This window comes from Cynocephalus volans, chromosome 8 (genome assembly GCF_027409185.1).
Source record: "Cynocephalus volans isolate mCynVol1 chromosome 8, mCynVol1.pri, whole genome shotgun sequence".
NCBI lineage: Eukaryota > Metazoa > Chordata > Mammalia > Dermoptera > Cynocephalidae > Cynocephalus > Cynocephalus volans.
Window position 1 is genome coordinate 125,151,591 of NC_084467.1, and position 26,963 is coordinate 125,178,553.

Genomic DNA, 26,963 nt, shown 5'->3' on the forward strand with positions numbered 1-26,963 from the left:
ATATGTATCCACATTAGAAAATATGGAAGTGGCCAAAGGGATAAAGGAATCAGAGCTTTAACCAAACAGGGTAACTGCATGATGTCTAGAAAGTGCTAGGGTCTTAGTTTCTGGTTCCCAATTAGTTAATGTGCCTTGCTCAAACCATCTGACTTCTCTGGGTCTCTGTTTTCTCTAAAGTGGGGTAGTCATATTTGCCCCACTTGTGTGAAAGGAGCTGTGTTAGGACCACATGAAACTATGGATGTTGAAGGGCTTTACGGGATAAGTGAAAAGACTACCGTAAGTGCACGAGATGATGTTATTTCTTCCACTGTAATAAAACAGTAACATGGATATGCTATTGAGGAGCGTTGGAAAACTGACAGGACAGAGGCTACTTGAGGACTCAGTGAGGTCAAGGAATACTTCTTTGGCAGGAGAAGCAATAGAAGAAAATCAAAATGGTATTTGTCCACTCTAGCGCAGGATGTTGATGCCAGGGGTTAGTGGGGTGGGGTATGGGAACTCTACTTTCTTCCTAGTTTTTCTGTCAACCTAAAACTGCTCTTAAAAAATATATTTTTTAAAGCATTTGTCAGAGAAATTCAGTCCCCTACCTATAGCGATTTTGCAGTTTGGGTGTTGCATGTTACTCAGGAGAGCAAGCCAGACAAGTAGTCAAAGGCAGCAAAGAGAGAATATTTTACAGAGGAAGAGTTAACAAGTCCTGGCCATTTCCAAGATTAAGTGTATTTGGGGGAGACCCCAGAAAGTTAGGTGACTGGATCCTAGGGCTCCTCTGCTGACTCAGAAAAAGGAAGATGACTTCAGTGGTGGCAGGTGAGGGGGTCAGATAAAGCTCTGGTGGATTTTATGCCCTTGGTTGTTCTGAGGCTCAGTGATAATGAAAATCTGCCATTCACCCTCTCTGACTTTTGATTATGGATTGGAGAATATATCTATGTCTAGACAGATAGATTGATTTGGCATTGATGCTTTAAAGTTCCTTTAAAAACTTAGGGTTAAGAGTGTTTCTTGGTATGGTGAGAAACAGGTTGTTTAATAATACTCCATGAATTTAATTGCCTTGGAGGAATTTGTGAAAAAAGCATGTATAGATGTACCCAGGTGACTTTGGTATGGGCACCACTGCCCCCAGTTCCACAACAATCTGCCCCTTACTGCTCAGTGTCCCTCTTTTTAGCCCATGAGAAGGGAGGCTGGAGAAAGGAATAGAGCTGCAGAAAATGGGGAAAAAAGAGAGGCACCCAAAAAAGTCCACATACCACAAGTCCAAGCACACATTCACAATTTCCACAGTTGTACACATACCAAAAACATATTTAATTAGGTAAACAAAACTATTCTAAATACTTTCACTTGTTCATAAATATTGATTTATAATAATCCTAAACATTTTTCTTATCTTTAAAAAAAAGTCATCCAAAAACTTCAAGTTAAATATATTTCAGGAGTAGCTTGGGCTTTTTTGTTGGTTGGTTTTTTGAAAGTTTGTTTCTTTAACCACTTCTGCAGCGAGGGGTCTATTGTCAGAACAAAACACAGGACTCTGTCCCTTAAGCATGTCCACATCACTGATTGACAGACTTAGCCTAGACAAACAGACTCATTCTACTGCCCTCTGAACATGGCCTTTTCTGCCCAGGCCTTGATCCTCCCTATGATGCTTTTCCTATGGGAGGGGCTGACTCACCTGTGATTTATGATATTTCAAAATGGTGTCATAAAAACAAGTGGCTTCTACTTCTAAGCTATTAATACTGCCCAGGAAAATGCTTTCTGAGGGAAATGAACACAGCTTTGTGTATTATGTTCTCCTAAAAATAACATTGATCAAAATTGTGCTCTTTGTAATCTTATGCAGATTTGAGTTTGTGCTTTGAATTCTTTCCAATGAGTTCAATCACTTTCCTTGGGCCTTCACTTTTTAGGTCTGGTCAACAGATATTATTATCTCAAGCTCCTTGGTTTACAATGGTTCTTTCTACCTACCTAATAAAGCCCCGCTGTCCTGTTCTAATGATGACTTTTAACTATCCCTCATTCTCCTTGAGCTACAAGGCTGACTCCTTCATTCTCTCAGCCCCATGGCCAAGATCTGGAGTTTGGCCTTGCCTCTGGCTTACCTCACTTTGAGACCTTAGACAGTTTCTCTAGTCTTCCCTGGATTCTATGTGTCCCCTATCCCCTTCTCGTAGTCATATATGACTCAGCCCAGCCATGTATTCTCCTTTGCCTCAGGGTGAAGACTGTGTTTCCCTTCTCTCTCCCTCAGGCTTCATCTGCATCTCTGCATATACTGCAGGTAGTAGCATGGACTCCTATCCCTGCCTCACCTCTTTCCTCAGAGGCTTAGAGAATTAGAGACTGTGTGAACCCAAGAGCCACAGCCAAGCAGTCACTCTGTCACTGCAGGACAGAGCTGTCATTAGCACCCCAGGACACTTCTCAGGGAGAATGTCCCTCTGGGCTGTAAAGAAGGTCAAGGCTGATTTGTCCTTTGTCCTGTGACTTGGGACTCTCTGCCAGGCCCTGTGTTTGGTCATCATTGATAGCCATTCAGGGAAATGTAGAATTATTTTATCTTTGTACAAACAGGCCAGTGGAGGACAGACCTTTTTTTCATAGAAAACTCCTCAGATCTCTTGAGTTCCAGATGCTACCTAGCCTTGCCTCCCTCCTCTAGAGTGCCTTCCCCTTCCTTACGTCCCTTCTTTCCCTAAAGTCATTTTGTGCTACACAGCAAACATGGCAATTCCCATGGCAACAACCTTCAACACCTCCAATCTAGGAGGATAACAGTTATCTTTTCAAGATTCTCATTTCTCGTTATAGAAAGCCCTATAAAACAAGAATAATACACCCCCTCACAGAGTTATGGCCCAGCTCAACTACACCCCCGGTACTGTGCTGGACGCTTTACAAGTTATGATGGATTGAATTGTCACCCCCTAAAGTTTCATGTGTTGGAGGCCTGGCCCCCTGTGTGATAATGTTAAGAGGTTGGGAAATCCTGTTGTGGTAGTTGAAAGGTAGGGCCTTGAGGAGGTGATTAGATTGTGAGGACTATACCCTTATGAGTGGATTGATCCATTCTTGGAATCAAGGGCATGGTTCTGAGGGTTTTAAAAGGAGGAGGAGGAGTTAGCTCTCTCTCTGTTCCGCCACTCTACCATATGAGACCCCTGTGTCACTGGCACTACCAACAAGGCTCTCACCAGATGTGTTTCCTGGACTTTGGACTTCCCAGCCTCTGAAATTATAAGCAATAAATAATGTTTCTTCATAAGTTACCCAGTTCCAGGTATTCTGTTACAGGCAACAGAATCAGAATAATCCACACAATTACCTTCTGAGAGAGGCCTCCCTGAATTCTGTGTCTCCCCACATAGAAACAGATTACAAAACTTCATTGTACAGATGAGGAAACAGATGTAGAAGTACTGACTAATTTGCACAAGAACATACAGCTGATAAGCGTCAGCATGGGACCTGAACTCACAACCATACCCCCACCTGCACCATTCCCACAATATCACATTTGCACTGAGGTAAAGTGAGATAAAGTATTTGGAAATACCTAACAGTGCCTAACACATAACAGGCACTCATATACCTACCAGGTTATGCACACAATAGGCACTTAGTACATGCTAGTTCCCTGTCTCCTTTTATAGCCACATCACCCTCTGTTCCAGACAGGAGATAGCGGGGGCTCAAGACTGAACATGTATAATGAGTGTATCTTGTGGTCCCTCCAGAGACATGTCTCTAATCAGAGCTGTATTGTCAGAATGGAAAAATATTCATATAGTTAAATCTAAACAGATTAACAAGATCTCTCACTGTATCAAAGCACTTTTCCTCCCTCTCCTGTCTCAACCCAGACTCTTGGCCACTGCAAATATAAAGTTAGTTTCACTGGTTGCTCAATTTTTTGCAGAAAGACTACACAGCAGCTCCTCAAATGAGAATCAAAGAAATGAGAATCATTAGCACCAACTGGCCCTACTCTTGTACTCAGCCCTGCTTCTCCAGGAGCAGTGATTTGCTTAAGATCAAGCAGCTGAGTAGTGGCAGTACCTGTGAACCAAAATGGGGTCACACATGTAAGCAGGCTAGCCAGGAGGTCCCCAGTCGCCATGGCTGAGGACAAGACATGGTGAAAGAGTTCAGAGCAAGAGCTCTCTGTCAGAGGCAAACAAGCTTTCAGGTTTATCCTTAGCTCTTCACAGCCACACTGCTGCCACCTAGTGCCTAAGGTCCTCAATGCCAGCCCTAGGTGTAGAGCTGTGTGCTCTGCAGTGAGGGACACCAGTGCCTCTGGGTCACAACAACCCCCAAACCTGGTATCTGGGGCATAGCACAGGGAGTCAGGTTGAAATCTCAGTGAAAGAAGCAGAGATGGAAAACAGCCCTAAAAGTGGTGCTATCAAAACCAAAAGACACAGGACTGAAGTATTTAAGCTAAAAAGTGGCCAACTGTTCCACCTGCCATTGTCCATCTGGTCACCTCAGGAAGGCCTCAGGCCTGCTACTGCATGGCAGTTTATGGCTAATGAGCTTGGGTTTGGTGGGGGCATTTGAGGATTTTGACCTGCACTAAGGGCAGGTGTCCTAAAAAAATGCCTCTTAGGAACTTCGGAATGTGTGAGGGTTGTCTCTTTTCCCTCTCCCCCACCCCCACTTCTCTCTCTCAAGCTGAATCAAGGCAAACTTGAATTTCTGATTATGCAAAATATGGTTCTAACTGCCAAAGATCCTTCAAGACTTAGCTCAAACTACCACCTATGTCATGAGCCACCCCTAACTCCCTAGATGGAAATATGCACTTCCCTCTGGAGCCAGTTCTTTCTGTAATCACTCCTTGACTTTGCTATTTACTAGAATCAGTATGCTCCAGGTCTTGCTTCCTCAATTAGAGTGAGGACACTTCAGTGTTATTGCCCACAGAGCCTAGCTTGCCTTGCACACAGTATATGTGCAGTGTCTCACAGAATGAATGGCCCTCAGTGAATCATTTTGTGAAATACAGTATTCCTAAATTAGTTTGGATTATATCCAAGCTAATCTGGGGTCTGCCAGTGGGGGTTTGTGGGGTCTTGGGGTTCTTTCCCTAGAACCCAGCCTAGTGCAGTCGGGAATATTCAACCCTTGGGTTCCAAGCCTATGCGCTGCCCTCAAAAATGCCTAACCAGCGACCCATCCCAAAGGTAAAGATCTCTGCCCTGTTCCACCTCTGTGCCTACTAGTTGATCAGGAATACGGTCCCCTCAGAAACTAAGCAAGTGCTAGAAAAAATATATACAGAATATATATAGAAAACATAAACCACCCTCAGACTAAGGAATGCCACCCAGTAGTGAGAGCAAAGTCTGTCTCATCTGTACACGTCACCAGCAGAACCCACAGGTGAGCCTGCTCTCTGCTCCTTTCCACTCCCATCCAGACCTTAGGCCAGTGCCTGGCACCCAGCGGACCCAGAATAGTTATTTGTTCAATCACTATGAAGGTAGCAAGACCCCAGGCCTCATAAAAGGTCTTCTGTCAACTACAGACCAGGGGACCAGCCAACCACTGGTTTCTGCCACACAGCAAAAAGACACTGCCTCACCAGGAGCTGGCTAGACCCGGAAGAAAACATCACAAAGATAATTCACTTTCTAGAATAGCTACCTAGTAGCAAACACAGTGAGGTTTCCTTGGAATCTACCCTCTGCCAGCCAAGGAAGAGAAAGTCTTCAAACAGCTTATTTAACCACTCAGGCTAAAGGACAGATACAAGAGGAGATTCAATGGCTTCCCAAGTCACCACAGCAATTGCTCCAAGTGCAAACTTCAACTGCTGTTCCAACTCGAAGGGGAGAGGAGAGAGTGTAACCATACAAATCACATTCCTGCTGTTCCACTTCCACCTCTGAGGAGACGGCGACCCTCTCCCTCCATGTATGCATCTTGAAGGTTAGCATTCTACCAGAACTGTGCTGTACAGACAAGCCAGACAAGCACACAGGACCTGTCCCCATTAGGAGCTACACTCAAACGTTATACAAATGTTGGTCCATTTACAAATTCTGAGAATCAAAGATGATCAGAGCTGGAAATGATCTTGGAGACTGTTCAACTCCCTACTCCCTTTACCCATTTTACAGATGGCTTAGAAAGGTGACAGGATGTCCCAAATGACATGTGCAGACAAAGGCAGAGCAGGGCCAAGAATCCAGGTTGCTGACTCCGGGTCTAGTGCTCTTTCTACCCTATCCTATCTATGCTGCCCCGGGGTTGTAACAATAGTAACTTGTTCTTGGGAGTATCCCCTGTGGAACTGAGGCCAGCTGTTTTCATTGGTCACTCAGTCACCACACATAGAATCTATTCAGTGAGGCTTTTGTGTGTGAAGGGATTCCTTCCAATGATACCAGGATCTCTATTTCCCAGCTGTGCTTGGCTGTGCATAGCCCCATTCAGTTTTGGTAAGACTGATGTGTCCTAACTGAATGGATTTATTTAAATTCTGAAAATAAAATACCTGGTACCTGCCCCTTCCTTCTATGTTTTACAGTGGTTTCTCCCTTCTTTTGAAATACCAAGGAATTTGTCATTAGGGAGGTAGGCGGGGTGCAACCTGTCCTCAGGGGCCTGTGGGCTGCCCCTATTAGCACCAGCAGGTGGTGCCACTGAAGGCCAGGTCATAACCAGAAGAGGAGGTGTAGGAAGTCCATCTGGGGTGCTCTGCTCTCGGGTGCTTTTAGTAGGAAGAAGTTCCCTGCAGACCTTCAAAGCGCACTGGGAATGGTTCCCCTCCCGAGGCCTCTGGGACAGTGCATGGCTGGACTCCCAGGATGCAGGTTCTGAAGAATAGGAAATGATCCATATGGTGGTTTCTTTCCTCTATGCCCCACCTCCCAAAAAGCCACGCAACCACACCTCCATTTCCTTTTTCATGTGTGCTTTAGAGTCTCTGATTCCATCATTGGGACCTAAAAGAAGCCCACACGTGGTCTCACAGCAGACATTGAAGTTACAGACTGTAGACATTATTTTCAGTCCTTCTGGTGGCTGCATATCAGATATTGTTCCTTCCTGTGTTTGGCCCACTGTACACAGTGACGTGCTCCCACGGCCCCAGCACAGACGGTAATGAGAATCCCTCCATGGTCCAGCGTCTCCAACTCCAGCCCCAGTCTACCTGGAAGCCCTCATCTGTGTTCCGCAGCTAAAATGTTCCCTTCTTCAATGCTCTGCAGCTGCAGCCTCTGACTGGCAAGAGTTCTGCTGCCTCGGCGGCCCCCAAAGCCAGCCCCAGGGACAGTCCGTACTGCAGACAAGACCCCTGGCAAAGCCTCCTCCCCAAATAAGTTGATTTTGGCTTCAGCCTCAATGGCTTTGGCCAAACTGGCTGCGTAACTGTCCAAGGACTTGTGTACTTCGGCTTTCACATGAAGAATAGAGTTCTTGGCAGCTTCTAAGGAAGAAGGCAGAAAAAAGGTTAGCCGAGGAACCGGACCAGTGACTCTCCTGGGAATATGCCCACTGCTGCTTCACTGCCAGAGGAGGGGAGGCAAACTGAGGCTAAGGGCATGGGTTTCAAAATCAGATTCCCTAGGCTAAAATCCTTGACTCCTGGACTTACTACCTGGGAAATCTTAGAGGTTATTTAATCTAGCCTCAGTTTCCTCATCTGTAAAGAGAAGATAATAAGACAACTCTTACTTCATAGGGTTACTGTGATAATTAAATGAGATCATTCTTTCTAAGATGCTTAGCCTAGGTCTGGCCCATAGAAAAGGCTTGATAAATACTTTCTATTAATGCTAATCAAAATTTTTTTACATCATTGAAAGGATTTTCTGGTCTTTCAGCTCCCTGAAGCAGTGTAATATCGATGGCTATAAACTTCCATAAACCCAAATGTCATGTCTCTCCTCTTCACACTTGCTTAGAGCTTCCTTAAAGTCATGGAGAATCTCACGGTTGGAAGTTACAATAAAGTCTCAAGCACCCTGTGCAGGAATAAGGACCCCTGACAACTAGAATGAACAGAGAGAGGAAGGGAGGTGGCTCATCAGTTTCACATCCAGTGCCTTATTATTATTAACCTCATTGCCTATTTTCTCCAGATGTTCTAGGGGAACAATTTATCTTCTCCTCCTCACATTTTCTGGAGAGCAGGCAACCTGCACCCTACTCTGCAAGAGGGAAAACAGTGAAGAACCCTGGCCTCTAGCCGCCCTGCCACTCGCCAACAGGCGAGGGGGCGTCCCCTGATGTGCCGTGCTCACTCACTGCCCGCGGAGAGGCACTTGCAGAGCCACCACCCACAAAGTAGGGGTGAGGGGGCAAGCTTGGTCTTTATGTGGGCTGGGGGCGTTGGGGAGGCGTTCAATTTATTTTTTCTATAGAAGAGTAATACATGATAAAGCCATGAGCCATGGTCCAAGCTCTATTCTCTGCTTTGCCAGTGTAGTGATGATTTGTCATCTGCCTCTCTGACCTCCATGACTACTTTTCCATTTGTTCTGAAAGTTGGGGAAGAGGGTGGTAGAAGAAATGTGATTAACTATGAACCTAAAACTATGACAGGGCCCACACTTATTTTCATATTCAGTCTTTTGGAAGAACTGACACCTTAAAGTCCCTGGACATCACCACATCCACAGCCCAGTCATGTTAATGGCTGTCCTCACTTGGCAGGACTCAGGAGAAAAGAGTCTCACATCTCTGGGCAGCCTGGCTGGCTGCTTTGTCACAGCATGTCCGATGGGAAACTAACCTCAAGTTCCAGAGGTAACAAGCGTGCTGGGGATTGAGTTGAGAATAGGGGAGTAGAAAAATGTAGGGACTGGACTACAGCAGAACTCATGCCCCTCGCAGGACTCTAGTGCCCTCATCTGCCTCTGGGGCAACAGAAAATCAAGATGGCAGCTTCCACCTCCAGCAGAAAAGGCATGCTCTTTGGGCCATTTTCCACAGGAGGAAACTGAGGCTCAGAGGGGGAAGGTTCAGATTTGTAACTGCACATCATCCATAAAAAAAAGAAACTATGGGGGGGTTCAGAAACTTTTATCCAATCAGGCAACTTTCTGAGGGAGAAGATGTGACTCAGGATCTGGATTCTGTGTGCATCAAGTTCAACAGCAATTGTGTGCCCAGTGGGAGATGCTACTTGCTCTGACAGTTGGGGTGTCTAAGGGCTCAAGTGAGACAGCAGAGCTGGGAGTACTCAGGGGGTGGGCAAAGGTGGTGGAGCCCTAGTATGTCCTGGTGTGGGGCAGGGCTGGGCCAAGGAATTGTCTTAAGATCATTTCTTGTCTTCTCTGTTTTCCTGAAGCAGTCAGTCACAGAAACCAACCTTTGATTTGTTCCACCTCATCCTCAAACGTCACTGAGCTCCTTCTTTTGGGTGGGCAAGTACAGTGGGAGGGAGGGTTGTCATCAGACGTGTAGTCTTCAAGCAGCATCATGTCCGTCCCTAAAGTGAAGGACAGGTTGTGCATGTACAACCAGCAATACAAAGTCCTCGCTGTCCCCTCTGTCAATCTGCTCCTCTTCTCCTTCTCTCCCTCTCTCAGCAGCCCTGTATCCTTTTCTCCCATTTATGCAAACCCACAATCAGTGCAGCAACTGCCCTGCAGCATTTGCCCAAGAAACATCCCATCCATCATTCCATTTCAGGAGTTTGCAGCCAGCCAGCCAGCGTGGCTTCGGCCACACACAAAATACAGCCATGTCATCCAGAGCAGGGGCAGTGTGCCACCATCAACACAGCACAGCAGGGGCACATCTGCCAGACCTGATATGCAGGGAAAGGGGAGGGCTGAGTGGAGGAGAGGGTCCTGTTAAGAGGAGCTTTGTATTCTGAATGATTCTTCTTACAGTCTGAATTTCTATCGCCGTGGTTAAAGCATGTTGTGTTCGATACGAATTTAAAACTTGAAAATGTAAAGTTCTTTGGGGATCAAAAAAGGATTGAAAAATCTACCCCCTCCCCAAAAAAGTGGGGAAATAAAGGCAGAGAGTCAGGGAAGCCCTATGAGAGAGAGCTGGACAGAGCAGGCAGGGAGGAGATGGGGGCAGAGGGCAGGGAGGGGAGGAAGGACCCTCATCAGTTCCCTGGCCCGATACCAGGACGAACGTTGGGACCAGCCTTGTTCTTAGTTTCCAGCCTTCAACCCATCAAGGTCTGGGTGATCAGGAAATTAGAAAGAAAGGAAAGCCTGGAGCTCCATGTATGCAGTTCCAGAACACCTTGCCTAGAAGGAACAGTCCTTTGGCAGGCATTAGAATATGGTGGTTAAGCACACAGGTTCCAGTTGGACAGACCAGGATCACTGGCAGGTTATTTAATCCTTCAGTGCCTTTCCACATCTGTGAAATGGGGACCATCATTCAATCTGCCTCACAGAGTTGCTGTGAGTTGAGACGTAAAATGTAGCACAGTGCATGGCACACAGCAAAGGCCACATCCACGGAAGTCATTATTAATAAGGACACAGTGAATAAATGGCAGGGCTGAAGCTCACACTCAGGTCTGTGTGACCCTAAAGCCCACGCTCCTTCTGCCTAAAATGCTGTCCCTTACTCCCTGTGCCTGGCCACTTCCTGGTTATTCTTCAGCTTTGACATCATTTCCTCTGACTTCTCCTAACCCTCCTCCCCATAGTAACTCGTGCCTCCATTACATGTTCCCATAGCATTCCAGCTTCCCCTTTTGTAGCTCTCATCGCATTCATAATGTTTTCTTAATAGTTTTACTGACATATAATTCACATACCATACAACTGCCTATTTAAAGTATACAATTCCACGAGATGAATGTCTGTCTTCCCACTAAACTGAAAGCTCCAAAAGGGCAGTTTCACCACCACACCCCCAGAACTAGCACAGCGCCTGGCCACAGCAGAGGCTCAGCAAATTGCATTTGTTCAATGAATGAAGGCCCGGTGCTTCTGGATCCCTGCTGGTTGTCTTAGCATGGGGATGTAGCCCAGGGAGTAACAGAGACCTTCTTTTACTCCAACTCACATGAGAGACTTGGGTCTAGAAGGGAAAGTGTGGCCAGTGGTGCATTATGTGACTCAATGTGATGTGGGACCCTCTGGGTTGCCAGGTGAGGGAATGTGACAAAAGGCCTGCTCTCGATGCCAGCCCCAAGGCCTGACCCCAGAGTTCAATGACCCGGCAGCCTCAGAGGACAGCAAACAGGTCAAGGCAGAGATGATTTCTCCAAAGCTACCAGCAGTAGAGAGAGAGGGGGGCTTGGAGCAAAATGCCCACTGCTGAGCTTGCTGCTCCATGTTCCGGGATTCAGCACTGCTCCTTTCCTGCCTGGCACACCCATGAACGCCAGCCCCAGGATGGGGAACGGACATAGCTGGGTGCCCTGGACGTGTTTCTTCATGGGGACTGAGCTCCTCAAAAGGAGCCGGGTGTGAATGATGATGAGACCGGTCTGTGGAGGGCATGCTCTCTCCCGGGACCGAGCCGAGTGCCTTTCTACCATTACGCCTCTTAATTCTCACAACTGCACTTGGATACAGGGATTACTACCCCCATTTCACAAACGCAGAAACTCGAGGCTTAGAAAGAGATTAAACAGCTTGCCTAAGATAACACAGCTCGTAGAAAGCCAATTGGAGACTGAAAACCAGTCAGGTTGACTCTGGGGCCTGTACTGGCCAATGGCTATTGTAATCAGGTAACAACTCATGATCATTTCACGGCTTTTTGAAGGCTTCCACTTACTTTCAACCTCCCAATAGCACTGCGTGGCAGAGGGAACAGGAACTAAGATCCCCATTTTATAGAGAAGGAAACCGAAGCACAGAACAGCGGGAAAGATAAAAGCTGCGACTGGAAACCAAGACTCATGATTATTGCTCCCTATGCCCTTTCCACACACCATGGGAAAGATCCCTCCCACCAGCTCCCTGACCTGCATCAGGGTGCACAACTGGTGAGAGGCTTATGAAGCATGGAGGTTACCTGAGTCCTGAGAGCAGCTGAAGCCAGTGTCCCCAGTGCTGCTGCTGTTCCCCAGGGGCTGTCCACCGGCCATGAGCGCTGTGAGGTGTGGGGACAGGCCCAGGTCTGAAAGGTAAAGTTGGCACTGAGGGCACGATCACACACTGCTGAGGCATGGAACATGGACTCTTCCACTTCAGTCTTCCCCACGGCCCTCGCCTCCCACCCTCCTGTTCTCCCTGCTCCCCCTTGCAAAACTTGCTCTCAGCCCACTGAAAGGTAGGTGACCCTGGCTGCTCTTTCTCCACCTTGCTCCTCATTCCTAACCCACTGTGTCAGGATTCCTGGGTTCTCCCAAAGGGGACAGTTCTCCTGACAATGCAAAACACCCATAAGGCAGATGGAAGAGGAAAATCTAAGTCTTGTGAGAAGATCTTCCAATTAAACATGGAGGACTTAACCCCCGTGTATACCTCCCAAAGTCCTACTTGAATACCAAAAAGAGATAGTTTAAAAGAAGTTTAAACCCCAAAGGGGGAGAGGCCTTTTAGAAGCTGTAAGACAGATGAGTGAGGGTGATGAAACTGACTCAGGAAAGAGAACTGAGCTGGCAGTGGGGGAGGCCTAAGCTCAGGAATTGGAGGCCCACGAATCTGCTGGCAGGTGGGGCTCCATGGAAAGTCTCTGTAGAAAGCAGCTGGGCCCTTCCCCTGCCTTTCTCCAGTCCGGGCTTTGGGCAGCCAACCCCGGTGTTGGTAGGAGAGTGGAGAGACTGAAGCAAGGTTTCTGGATTCGGAGACACAGGCACGGCCAAGGGTGGGAGCAACACGGTAAAGACAGAGAGAAAAGTGAGAGTCAACATACGAGGGGTCCTCAAAGCTTCATGGAAAGATTTGTATTGTAACAGAAAACCCTGACATGACCAACGCCATCTCAGGTAGGCACTACTCCATTCTCATTGCCAGACTACCCCCCTCTGCGTGAGAAACCGTTGACCTCACAGAAACAAAAACCGTTGCATAGAAACGGGAACCATATACAATGAGAATTTTTATGCTTGATTGCTTTAATTGCTCACTTTTGGCTCCTGTAATCTAGCTCCCTAGCTTGCTTTGTGCACCTGGACAAACCCGTGTGCCAACGGGATGTGGTTTTTGCCTTTATAAACTCCACCAGACCAAGACTAGCTGCTGCTCTTCCAAAATACTTAGGGGAGGTAGTCGCCAGCTGGCTAATAAAGAGTCTGTTAAAATTCTTAATTGTTTGGTTCCTTTCCTGGGTGACAACCTCACAACAGTATCATCTTTTGTTTGTTTTTATTTGGTTGGTTTTTTGGCAGCTGCCTGGTATGGGGATCTGAACCCTTGACCTTGGTGTTAGAACACCACGCTCTAACCAACTGAGCTAACCAGCCAGGCCCTATATAATTGTTTAATTCCATTGATCCACAAACTTTTGAGTACTCTTGTATTTAACAATGAGACCCTGACCCCTTATCCCACTCAACCTGGGGTGGAGACTAGAGAACCCTTCCCTGGGAAAACCAATCAACCCTAGAGAAAAGACCTGCAGACACCAAGAGTTCAGTGCCCCATAAAATGGCCTAGCCAGACCACCCTAAAGTCAAGAAACCTGCCAGCCCCACCACACCCAGGGCTTCCCAATGGCTTTCTAGTGACTCGTTATTAAAGGCAAAGGGATGCCCAAGGGTCACTACACATTTAAGTAAAGGCACTAGCATAAAAGACAGAGGTGAGGAAAAAAAAAGAAAACATGAGAGATGGATCTCAGTGGAGACAATGCAGGTAGCTTAAGAAAAAAAATTATAATTGGGCATCCTCAAAAAGTTGGGAAAATAATGAATCCATAAAAAAAGAGCTGATGGCTGTAAAAAACAAGGAACACAGAGATAACATAAACCTCTTAGAAATTAAAAATATAGCACAAAAAAGTCAAACTCCTCAGATCTCACGAGGAGGATCTACTGCCTAGTAGATTTAATGACCTGCCATAAAGGACAGTCTTGTATTCTACTACAGCTTACCCACAGATAAGAGAAGTCCCCATTCTTTAATTTTATCCTAATTCTTCTGAGGGTACAGGTGATACAACATACTCTTTTCTTTCCTCCCTGGACCCCAGCAGGAAAGGGTGGTGGAGGGAGGGAGGGCGGTCACAGCGAGCTTCTCTCCGAATGTCCCTTTCATTACCTTTGGGAGTCCCGCTTTTGCCAGAGGCCTTTGCCTTTCCTGGGGGTTGGTGTAGAGGGCTGAGACCAGAGAAGACCTCAAGCATCTCCCCTGCATGTGACCATCCCCTCCAGGGTCTTGGCCTCCAAACACGGATGACTGTGTTCAGCAGGAAGCCTGGCCTTGGGGAGTGGAGCCTGTGGGTCCAGCCCCTGCCAGCTGGGACAGCTGAAGCCACAGTGGGTTTTGGACACCATCTCTGAGGCTGCGGTGAAAGCCAGGAACATGTCTTGGTCTCTGCCACTGGGAGGAATCATTTGAGCCAGACCAATGTGGCTCAGCTAAAAGGCCTGGAAACAGCAGCCAGGTAGCATCTCTCTATGCTATGTTATCCAGCATTCAATACTGGAGAGTGGGTACAGTTAACCTGAGATTTTTCACATGAAACAACAATAAATCTACTGGCTGAGCCCAGTCCAACCCCTCAAAAAAAAAAACAACAAAAAAAACACCAAGAGATCAGGCTTGCAGCTTCCAAGAAGCACAGGGTGGTTAAAAGGCACTAGTGCCTTTTTGAAGCTAAAAGAACAGGAGCATGATTCTGGTGTGAAGCAGGCACTTTGTAGCAATCAGAAGATCTGTAAGTGCTACCAGGAAAGGAACTTAAAAAAACCAAAGGAAGAAACTTCAAAGGCTCCAGGCTCACCCTTCCCTCCCTCCAGCCCACACCTCTCAAAGAAGGACCTGGAGCAAGGCATTTTCTCCTGAGTAAGTGTGAGTCAGTGTCCTCCTTTCCAGGAGATAACTGGAAAGGTTCTGTGCCCAGTTGGAGGTGCTTTGAGCATCAGCCCCAGGTAAGAGCGGCACTGGAGAGGCTGCCCTCCCACAATGTCCAGGCTACCTCCAGGGCTGGGTAAGGGGCGGTGCTTAGGCTCCCCAGCCCTGGACGGAGGGAAGGGTCTGTTTCTGCGGGTGAAGGGCTGATGCAAGAGCTACTTGCTCTCTCTCCCGAAGGCCTCCTCTTTGTTCTGATTGCTATTAGCCAGCTGTCAGTTTTGGATTTGTGGTTTAGCATCCTAAAACCAAATGTTAGCATTTATCTTACATTTAAGCACTTAGAAGCCAATGTGTGCCCCAGGGTCCACCATGAGGTGGCAGTGCCTGGCAACGTCCAGGTAGCCCAGAGACCTAAATTCCTAAGTGAGCCCTTCCCTCCAGAATCTGCTAATGAGATTTCACAAGCAGAAGGTATTTGGTGGCCCAGTGATAGCTGGCACCGCAGAGAAAGCCTAAGTATTTGCACTTGTTCACTTTGAGGTCAACAGAATGAGAAAACTAAAATCCGATTATAGCTGAAATCTATCTATGTATTAAATAACCGTTGTCCTGTGCTCATGAAGTTCCAGGTATTTGTGAAATTCTGTTTCTGCCATTGCTCATAAACCCTGTTTTAGACAAGTTTATCATTTACTGATTTCTTTGGTTAAAACTTTCCAGGTGCCCATGCAAACGGAGAGGAACAAAACCAAGACAGAGCCTCCAAGTCGTTTCTTGCTGGCTTTGGAACAAATCTGATCATCTTTCTTCCCCGTGCTAACACCAGAGCTCTTGCATTCTCTGAGGATGAGGGAGGTGGCCTGGAAGCAGCTTGATGGCAGGGGAAGTGATTTGGATTTAGGAATCTGCTGCAGATCCACGCCATGCCCACATAGGGTGTTAGACAGGATCTTGGCAGCCCTGGCTCAGACAGAGGGACCAGGGACATGAGGTGGCCGGGGTCCTCCCAATCAGAAAGGCAGCCGGCACTCCTGGCATGGGCAGCACAGGGTGTGGAGTTGGGCTGGGGGCCTGCATTCTGCTTTGTTCCCAGACGCATGCTGATGCTGCTGGCAGCCTCCCGGGATCAGAAGCGTTGGGGAAGAACACCAGGGACTCCCCAGCTCCCATTCCTGGGGAAGGCCAACAACCCATCATCCCACAAGCTCTTCAACCCAAAAGCATGCCAGCAGATGCTTTTCCCTAAATGAGGATGAGACCACCGGCTGTCCTGGACTTGCCAACGTAACCACAGCTGGTGTTTTCTGCTTGTAATCACAGCCTCACAAACTCTTCCAGGAGAATCACAGTGATTTTTGCATGGGTACAGTTAACCCATGCAAAATGCAGATGTTTGGCTTTGTTCTATCTACCCTCCCCTCTTCTGTTCTCTTTCCTCAATTTTGTACTTCCTCATTCTAAACTTCATAGGAAGAGGAAACATCTATTACATTTTTGCCTAGCAGACAAGTGATTCTTACAAAATCTGAACAAATAAGTTAATCAGTGAAATGAAGCCAAAAATTGCATGTACTCCTGGCTCACAAGTCATACTTGGAAATGTGGGCTTGCCAGTGGCAGGGGGTGGGCATTTGAGTGGTTAAAATACTAGGATATAGAGAGATTTTTTTTCTCCTGTGGTCAAAATAAGTCCTAGACTTCCTTCCTCTCTCAAGACATAACACTACTCCCCATACCAGCCAGTTGCCAAAAAAGAAAAAACGATATAATACTCCATCAACCCATGAAATAAATTAGTGATGTTGGTGTGTTTCATTGTCACATAGAAAGAATCTCTTGTTATCACTGCCACAGTAGTCATGTTCTTTAGGTCGTTATTTCTTTCTCCCTATTACATGAAGAGGAAAAATTAACCGGAGTGGTTTGAAGAGTTGCCCAAAGTCATCTAGCAAGGGATAAGAACTACAGTCAGTACCAAGTGCTCTCAAAATCTCTCTTCTAGTGGCTTGGCCAGATGATGGTCTCCCTCAAACATGGCCCTAAAAATCCAGATACTTTACCTCAGTACAACATGGTAATAACAGCTGGAGGCAAGACCCACCAGTGCATGCTGAAAACAGTGGGCAAGGGCTGAGGAGAAACAGGATATGTGCACAGTCTCAAAGCATGTCCCCCTCTGTGGTAGGTATTAGTCACAATGCAAAAATTAGTGACTTTACAGTGAAGAAAACTAACAGATACCACCATAACCAAGAGATCAAGAGTGACATAATTAGTAACATGGCATGTCGACACAGGGTCCCCTGAAACGACACTAAGAAGAGCACATCATCCCTGTGGCAGTCTTGCCAAAAACGTAAAACCTCATTCTAAACTTGAGAAAGCACCAGACAAACACAGAGAGGCCTTCTACAAAATCCCTGACATGAACTCTACAAAAGCGTCCACGTCACGAAAGATAAGGAAAGAATGAAGAGCTATCAGAGATTGCAGAAGACAAAGGGAGATATGACAACCAGAGACCATGTGGGGTCCTGAACTGGATCCTGGGAAAGAAAAAGGACATTAATGGAAAAAATGGATGAAATCTGAATCAAGTCTGTAGTTAACAGCACTGCCCCAAAGTTAATGTCTTAGGTCTGACCATCGAGCTATGGTTATGCAAGATGTTAACACGAGAGGAAGCTAGGTGTATGAAAATTCTCTGTACTGCTTTTCCAACTAAATTTTGAAATCTAAAATTCTTTCAAAATAAAAAAGGGAAAAAAGTATCTAACTCCTGACTAGAGAAATTCCTCTGAGTCTCATGAAGGGCAGTGGGACTGTCTCCAGAGCCTGAGCGCTCTGGATCAGAGATCAGACGGAGGGGCGGCCTTGCGCATACAAGACAGTGACGCTTCAGCGGAGGACTGAGGCTTGGCACTGGCACCCGGTACTGTCAGAGGCCACATGAGGAAGGGCCTGAGTGGTTGGAAGATGAGAGACAGGCTGGACGAGCAGCTGAGGTGGGGAGGGAATACTGAAAAGAGGACACATTGAAAGGAAAGAATGTGCCAAGAGGAGAAGGTAGCCTGGTCCAACTTGGATTCCTTTTTCTCTAGGAAAGAAGTAACTACACTCTTGAGGCCAGTGGGGCTTGGCTGGGGTTTCAGAAAACAGCTTTCTGACCAGTGGCACCCTCTGCCGAATTCTTTTGGGATGCACATCAGGGAGTGCATCTGGCCTCTTCCACGGTATGGCCCTGAGCTGCTGAGAGACAGAAAACTACCTGGGGGTTCCTGATACTCTGGGATGTTCCTTCTCCAAAGGAAATATCTGTGCTCTGAGTCTTGAGGCCACAGCCAGCCTGAGAACTCACCCATCAATGGGCCAGAGCAGCTGAGAGGACCAGAGACCGCATCTGCCTCAGGGTGGGTATCCCTTTCCTAACAAGTTCCCAAGTTACCTGTGATCCTGTTGGAAATGCTGAAGAGCCTGGAAGTCCTCTGTCGCTGCACAAATGGTTCCCGGTAATACCGGTCCCCAAAGCACATGCCCAGTAGTTCCTTGCGAACCGTCTTGTTCCAGAGTCCATAGATCAGGGGGTGGCAGATGGCACTGGTGAAGGACAGCCATGTGGCCCAGGTCTCCAAGGTCGGGGAGACACAGTTCTTCCCCCAGAGGGCCTCGGAGGTGATGACAAGCATGTAGGGGCCCCAGGTGACCATGAAGGCACCAATGACCACCAGGATGGTGATGAGGGCTTTGCACTGGTTGGCCGAGTAGACCACACCCTGAAAGGCGTTCCTCCTACTGCCCGAAGAGGAGGTGGAGGTGCTGGAGTTCTTCCTCCCAGTCCTCTGGCCGTCCTCCTCCACGATGACCACCGTGCCACAGTGCACCTTGCGTGCCTTTACTCTGGCCACGCGAAAGATGAAGCCATAGCACACCAGCATGACCAGAAAGGGGAACAAGGCGCACCAGATCTGCCAGAAGGCGGTGTAGCCAGGCTCCCGGTGCCACGCAGCCACACACATCCACTTGAACTCAGCAAACTCCACCGACGACCAACCAAACAGGGGTGGCAGACAGCCAACGAGGGAGTGGAGCCAGATGTAGACAAGTGCCATGACCGCGCGGTTCCCCGTCATCTTCGTGGGGTACACCATGGGGTACAGGACAGCATAGTAGCTAGAAAAGGGATGGAGGGAGGTGAGAGAGAGGAGTCAAAAGCAAGAGAACACACCAGGATGGGCTCTGCTGCTTTCCTGGGTAGGGACTCTGTTGAGTTTCTCTCAGCTGACACAGCCATGGGTGGATGCTCCTAAAAGCAGCACCTTCTTCCAACCCTCCCGGGACAAGTCACAGATGGTACCACATGTCACAGTTCTGCAGGACTCTTCCTCAGTGAAGAGCCGGACACCAGCAAGAACACAGAGCTCAGACGGTCCTGTTTCCAAGTCACTGCACATTTGGTAGTGTGGCTAGTCTTGAGGACCTTGAGGTCCTGAGGGCTCATGCAGCAGCCAGATCAGTCCTGCTGTTGTTGACGTTAATCCATTTAGATCGGTTTTCAGAGGGATCATTGAGAACCAGAATGATGTCTAAGGACTCTGGGGTTCACCACTTGATGGACATGTACTGAAAGCCTCCTATGTGCCAATTACTGTACTATGTGCCAATTACTGTACTATGTCCTGGGAATACAGGTGGGAAGATGTGGGGGAAGACAGACACTCAAGCAGAGGATGAGAGTCTGGAGCAGGAAGGGCCACGCTGAACCCTCATAACTGCAAGCAGTAGGTATGTCATTATCCTCATTTTACAGATGAGGACACTAAAGTGGAGAAAGGCCAAATAACCTGCCCTGAATAGATGCAGGAAACAAGATACAAACCCCAGCAATCTGACTCTATGGTCCCCAATGCATATGCCCAGGAATTCCTTACAAGCCATCTTGTTCCAGAGTCCATGGACCAGCGGGTGGTTCCCAATCCCTAGGCTCTGTTGCAAGGAAGGTAGGCCAGGAGGGCTAAGAATTCAAATCAGCAGCCCCTGAGCCAGACTGGAGGGTCAGGTCAGGCTTCCCGGAGGAGGTGACACTCATAGCCTGGGTCTTAAAAGGTCAGAGGCACTGGCCCAGGGCCAGTCTGGGTAGAAACCAGCCCGCAGCCCCGTCAGGCAGAAGCGTGGAGCGCAAGGTAGGAAGGGTGTGCAGGAGCCAGCGCACGTGGAGCCTGGGAGCCTAGGATGGGAGGACTTAGACCATGGTGTTGAAAGTAAACCACCACTCTTCCCACCCAGACATTTTATCCAAAGAAAATGCTGTTTACATGAATAGGACTTTCCCACGAGGGCAATGTGTGGAAGAGACACAGTGGCCACACTGATGCTGCCTGGTGTAGGCAGGATATTGGGAAATGACTATGGCTACATGCCTTGCACCTCACCTGGGAAGCCACCTCTTCCACCAGAACTTTCTTAGTCACCCTTGGGCACCAGCCGCTGAACGGCCACATGCTGACGGGAGCTGCTGCCACCTCATCAGGGGTAAGCCTGGGGCTGCTCTGATCTCGAGCCAGAACCCAAGCCAAGATCTCGCTTGGAAAGAGAGTGTTTTGGAGTATGAGGTCCAAGGAGAGGACCCCACTGTGATTAGGGTATGTACTGCAGTGGCTGAACAGTGAACTGGGGTGGGTGGTGACTCACACTGATGGGTATCTGGGTTTGCATCTTACACAGGCTGTGTGGCCAAGACGAAAAAGCATGACTTTGGAGCTGAAAGTCCCCGAGTTCAGATGGAGGCTCTGATGTCTACTAGCCATGTGACCTTGAGTAGCTGATTTAACCTCTCAGAGCTTCAGTTCCTTCAGCTGTAAAATGGGAATTACAGGACCCACATCACAGGACTGCCTCTTGGAATGAATTGGCTAGAACGTGCAGTAGTCCTGGATCGTGGTAACCTTTAAATGGCAGTGGGGACAGAACTTGTTCTCTGCCTGCCCCCGGCCTTTCCCCCGGCCTTCTTGAGGATGCAATCTCCATACTGCTCATGATCCTGCAAAACATCATGACCCACAGGGACACAGGGCCCTTCTGTGTCCTAGGAGATGAATCCAGCCATTATGGTGGTCTACTTCCCCTTGCCAAGTGACCAACTGGGACATCATTCTGGCAGGTGAAATGTGCAGGGAGTTTGCTAGGTTGGGATTGGGGGGAGAGGGGTTTCTAGGAAGGTTTCCTTCAGTTTTGAAAAGAAACAAGCCAGAGATTTCTCCTTTCCTCTGCCCCTTTAAAGAGTGTTCAGGCATCCCGACCTCACCATCCTGCGGGGCGGGCAGCTGGGTGTGGGTGTGGGAGGCCAGGCCTGGTGAATGTTAACTGTCCTGGCTCCTTTGACAAGCCCTGTCCTGGCAGCCATAAAAATAATTACAATTAAGAAGCTGCCCTCTGCCAGATTTCCTTCTGGCTATTCTCAACACCCAGCTATTATTATTACTCTATGGTGAGACTTCTCCTTTATTTAACAGCATTTATATCACTCAATGGCTAAGGTCTGGGTATGGGCAATTCCAGAGGGACATGGCAGTGATTTCTCCCATCCTGAGTCCCCTTAGGATGCCTGGACAGTGGAACCAGAGCCAGCTCCCTTAAGGTCAGTCTCCCAGAGTCAGAAAAGCCCCTACGCTACAGCGCTGCTCACGACAGCCATACCCTCCATGAGTCACTTGGTTTTTAGTTCTTTTCTAGAAGAGGGTGGTAAATTTTATATATGTTGAAATGCAGAAATCTACACTTCTATCAAGATATAGAACATTCCCACAAAACATGGGTTTACATGTTCTCAAGCACAGATTCAAAACTCCTTTCTTAAGCTGAAACCTCATTGAGGCCTAGTTGTAGGTTCAAAAGAAAATACAGAACAAAAGCAACTCCCTGTTCTCTGCAGGTTAACACAGGCCAAAAGAGAGGGGTTTTCTTTTGCTTTCTGTGAGGTTTTCGATCTCTTCTCTAACGACTCATTTTTAGACACAAGTCCAAGCTCGACCCTTGAACCCAACAGAGGCTTTCATAATGTCACATGTGACTGAAAAGTTGTAACGTGTTCCAGATGCTTAGCCCTTCTGCCTCAAGACCAACCACTTCGACAGCAAACTTTATTTTTAATAAGATATCTTCTCTAAAAACATGAACAAAATCTAAGCCAACTCCAGCTACCTTGGGGTGAACACATTAACTTACACTGGACAATCTCCTAAAAGCATTCATGATCTTCTCTATAACTAACCATCCGTAGTTCCAGCTCCTTTCATGTATTACAATATTATTTTTAGAACTGGAATTTTATCCACCATAGGGTGAGATGAACATAAGAGCAGTATTTTAAATGGACCTGGCACCCTAGCAGCTTCACAGCTAAGCCAGAGGCAACCACATGTTATAGACTTATTCATAGTAAAACTCTTTACAGGTCAAAGTCCCCAGCTGGTCCTATTTCCACCTGGCTGGTTTAGGGCATTGACATTTAAATGGTGACTTTCACTCCAGTCAACTGTGATATTCTGCCTTTGCTCTCTTTTCACTGGGCTGCAAGATGGACTTTGGGGGCAAGTTTACTTAAGGTCTTAAAATCTCACTTTGCTCATCTGCAAAATGGGGGCTAACAGGGCTGTTGTGAGGGTGAGCTGAGCTAAATACTGATGAGAGCGTAGGGCAGTGCCCGGCACATGACAAGCACATAACACACTATAGCTAAAAGCACGACCACTAGCCTTGTTTTTCCTCCCTCCTTCTCCTTCCTTTCTCTGTGTCTTTGTCTCGGTCTTTCACACACACACACACACACACACACACACACACACACACACACACACACACACACACACACACACACACACACACACCCAGAGAAACACACACACACAAGACACATACACATGCATGCACACACACACAGGTTGTATCTTCAGATTTCTGATCTAGAGGGCAAATACATGACCTCCAAAATTACTAAGAGCAAGCAAAATTAGTTCCCTGAAATTAAGAAGGCAGGGGAAGGAACATATAAATATCTGGTCAAATGATGATCATTTTTATGGATATAGAAATGGTAGCTGGTCCAGTCAATTTGTGTTTTTAAGCCACACGAATGACCAATAATCAAAAATAAATGGTATCTGCCATTAAAATATTTGACGACACCAAATTTTACAACACGTATACATTTTAGTCATAAAGATCAAGCCAAACCACTGTGAATCCATCTTGTGCTTGGAGGGGGAAAAGAACTGTTTTTCAAAGATAACCAGACCTGGAAAACTTGCCATCACGGTGAGGCAGGAGTCCCTTCTCCACCTTCAGCTCTGTCACTAGATGACCCTGGGGCCAGGCTGTGGAGCCTGCATTAAAGCTGCAGAGGGATGAATCTGTTCATGTCCAGCAACTCCACTGGGCTCCAGCGTGTCAGGCACCATACCATGTGCACATCTGATGCACTTCCACCCCGTTCTGTCCTGCCCCACTGCATTCTCACAGCACCTTAAACATACTGCATCACATACATACCACGTGGTCCCAGAGCTTTTTGATCGCATGCCTTCCTCTCCTGCACTGTGAACTTCTCAGCACGTTTACTCGTCTTTTACAGCTATGTATTCCCAGCACAACCACTGTACCAGGTATACATTAGGTGCTCAATAATTGCATGCCATATGAATGAATAGAAGCTGCTCCTTCAGTCAGAAGGGCCCCTTTTCACCTCTTACATACATACTTGTGAGATCCTACTTGCTGTTTAGGGCCTCGCTCAAATGCCACCTTTTCCCTGAAGCACACTCCCATCAGTGGCAGCAGTGGTGGAGCTCTCTTTGCAGTCATTTCTGCTTTGTGTTAACATCAGCACGCACAGGTCAGCCTCTGCCACTCAACTGTGAATTCCTGGTTGGCAGGATCTGCATCCTGTTCACGTTCACGTCCTACCACCTCAAGGATTTAGCACAGGGCCTCACATAGAGTAGATATCTGACAAATATTCCCAGCATCAAAGAACAAGGCATTGAAAGAGGTAAACCCTCTCAAGAGGGTTTGCATCTCAAAATGGTGCATTTTGATGGCAGGATTTGAGGATTTGTCATGCTTGCTGGTGAAAAATCTCATTCTCGTTTATCTAGACCCATGATCTAGGCAAGCAACTTACAGCCTCCTAGAGTAACCACTGCAGACAGCTGGTACTGTGTACCGAGCCTCTACATATAGACAGCTCTGTAAGAGGCACCTAAAGACCAGTTCTCATCCCTGCAACTGAACTGTTTATCCTCACTCCATGTTCCACAGGACCCAGAGCCTGGGAAGGGAGGTTCAAAAATTAATGATTTTTTTAATAACAGAAATTACAACAACAATGAGATCTCATTCCTCCCCATTGCCAACAAACTTTCAAACTTTTTAAAAAATGTTATACAGCAGTCTTGATAGCAGACTGACAAATGGCTGCTGGAGTAAAAATCTGTACAACTTTCTGAAGGACAATTTGCCATTGTATGTAAAGAATCTTAAAAATGCATTTATTGTTATTGAAAACACAGCCATTCCACAAACATACATGCTCCTCAAAGTGCTATATGTAATAGTAGGCTATTTGAAACAACCTATATCTAGCAACTGGAGACTTTAAAAATAAGATATTGTATATCCACAGGATGGATAACCATTCAAAATCATGCTCTACAAGGATATTTGCACATGGGAGAAAATGCTCATGATCATGTGTTAAGTGAAAAAAGCAGGTCACAAAACCATACGTGCCGTGAGCCTATTTCACAAACGTACTGCATGTAACGAAAAATTACTGGAAGCAAATATACTAAAAACGAAAATAGTGATCGCTTCTGATTTGTTAGATTATGATTTCATTCTTTGTATTTTCTGTATTTTATTATTGGGAAAAAAAAAAACACATTCAGAGAAGCTGACTGACTGTTTTGACTAAGAGGCTTCATTCATTCTACATACACCACACAGCCCCAGAGAGCCAAAAGGATTCCTGCCTTAGGTACAACTGAGGCCTGTGCTCCGGATGGACAGTCCAACTACCACTCATTGGCTGAAAAACTGGTGGTCTCAAAAAAGCTTGGGGCCTTGTGTCACCCAGTGACAATATCCCTGGTAAGCCCCCTCTGTGTTTTCCCTGACCCCATTGCTAACTTCTTCCCCAATTTCTGGTAAACCACACAGACCTCAAATCTGCCTTCTCTGCTCTTATGAAGCCAACCCTTGCCTGTGATGAATGAAGTGACCATCAGCAAAATTCCAATAAACAAAGCCCATGAGACTTGTACAACTAAATCTGACAGCATAAGGCAGGAGTGTGAAGACCCAGTGAGACAGGGCCTCAGAGCAGCAGCAAGGCTGTTCCTTACCACGCGCAGCTACCCCGAGCTCAGGGGCCACCTAAAAGTGCACACAGCCTCCATGGCATCACTGTCTTCATTCCTGGGCTGTCTCCCTTCCCCCTGCTCTCCTTCCAGTCCTGGGCTGTGGGAGAGCTAGGGCGTTTCCTCATTGGGCTCCACCAGTCAAGCTCAGGCAAAAGCACAGCAAGACACAGCAGGCAGCACGTTAGGAAAAAGGACAGGCAGAGGCAGAAGACCTGGACCCAACAGCTACTCTGACACTTCACCTTCCTCAGCTTCCATTTCTCCATCTGCAAACTGAGAATCAAAGGTTTCTACATTTTATTTTTATTTATTTATTTTTTTTAAAAAGATGACCGGTAAGGGGATCTCAACCCTTGGCTTGGTGTTGTCAGCACCACGCTCAGCCAGTGAGCAAACCAGCCATCCCTATATAGGATCCGAACCCGTGGCCTTGGTGTTATCAGCACCGCACTCTACCGAGTGAGCCACGGGCCGGCCTAGGTTTCTACATTTTAAATGTGAGCAATAGAACCTCTTTCAAAACAATAAAATTACATGCAGTGTAGGACCGATAAAACCAGAGGGGCTCTGGCTGAAGAGACAAGAAGAGGCAGAACTGCACTTGCTCATCCTTCCCCAGCCAAGGCCCCAGACACTCTCCCAAGGAGCTGAGACCATCTGTAAGGTGCTGGACCAGACGATCTCTCATCCTGGCATTCTTCAATTCCCTAAGTCTGAAGCAAGCTTACCGGTCGATGGCAATGACCCCGAGCGTGAGCATGCTGGCCGAGCTGATCAGCAGGTAGAGCAGGGCGGAGAAGTTGCACCAGACCACGCCAAAGATCCATTCCCTCCGAATGGAGCTGGTTACCACGAAGGGCAGCACCAACACAGACAGCAGGAGGTTGGACAGGGTCAGGCTGAAGACAAACTTGTTGCTGAGGGTGAGGAGGTAAGACTTCTTGTACAAGGTGACCACGATGACCAGGTTGCCCAGGCAGACAAAAATGGTGATGATGATGATGGCGATGAACTCGGTGATGATGACACCTCCTCCACCACCCTCCTGCTCAGTGAGGTTACTCAGCTCCTTCCTGTGGCCGAGGGAGGAGTTGAGGCTCATGGTCAGTGCACCTCGGCGTGGAGTGGGCAGAGCATGCTGGACGACTGGAAAAACAAGGCAAGACCAGGGGACAGGAGAGATTCATCAAGTCACATAATCGCCACTTTACAAAGGGAAGGCTAAGGCTTACAGGCCCATGCCCAGTGTCGCCCAGCTAGTCCAGAGACTCTCAGCCAGTCCTCCCCACTCAAGCTCTGCATAAGTGGCCTATTTTCTACTTCCAACTTTGTGTGTGACTCACTATGTCCCTTGAATGATCTCTTCCTTCAATCTAAACCACCCTATCTATTGCCCCAAGGCCAGTGATTCAAAACCTTTAATGTGCTTAAGAATCACCTGAACTGCCAGTTCGAAAATCAAATTCTTGGGCTGATCCGTCACTGATATCTGGGTCCCAGAGATCAGAGGTATGGCCTAGGAATCTGCGTTTTAAACAAGCAGGCTGGGGCAGGGACAGGTGGTCCTGTCACAAGTGGTCTATGGGGGACACCCTGCAGACTGCTGCCTGTAGAC

The 26,963-nt window shown here is 47.4% G+C and overlaps 1 protein-coding gene across 1 annotated transcript; it reads right to left on the reverse strand.

The window, feature by feature from the left end:
• Window positions 1–7,202: 7,202 nt before the first annotated feature.
• Window positions 7,203–26,498, reverse strand: GPR161 (G protein-coupled receptor 161). Its single transcript, XM_063106845.1, has 5 exons — window positions 26,077–26,498; window positions 18,379–19,103; window positions 11,989–12,093; window positions 9,356–9,475; window positions 7,203–7,468 (listed from the first exon to the last, which is right to left on the reverse strand). The coding sequence occupies exons 1-5, from the start codon at window positions 26,448–26,450 to the stop codon at window positions 7,203–7,205; spliced, it is 1,590 nt and encodes a 529-aa protein (XP_062962915.1). The 5' UTR covers window positions 26,451–26,498.
• Between the last annotated feature and the right edge of the window lie 465 nt (window positions 26,499–26,963).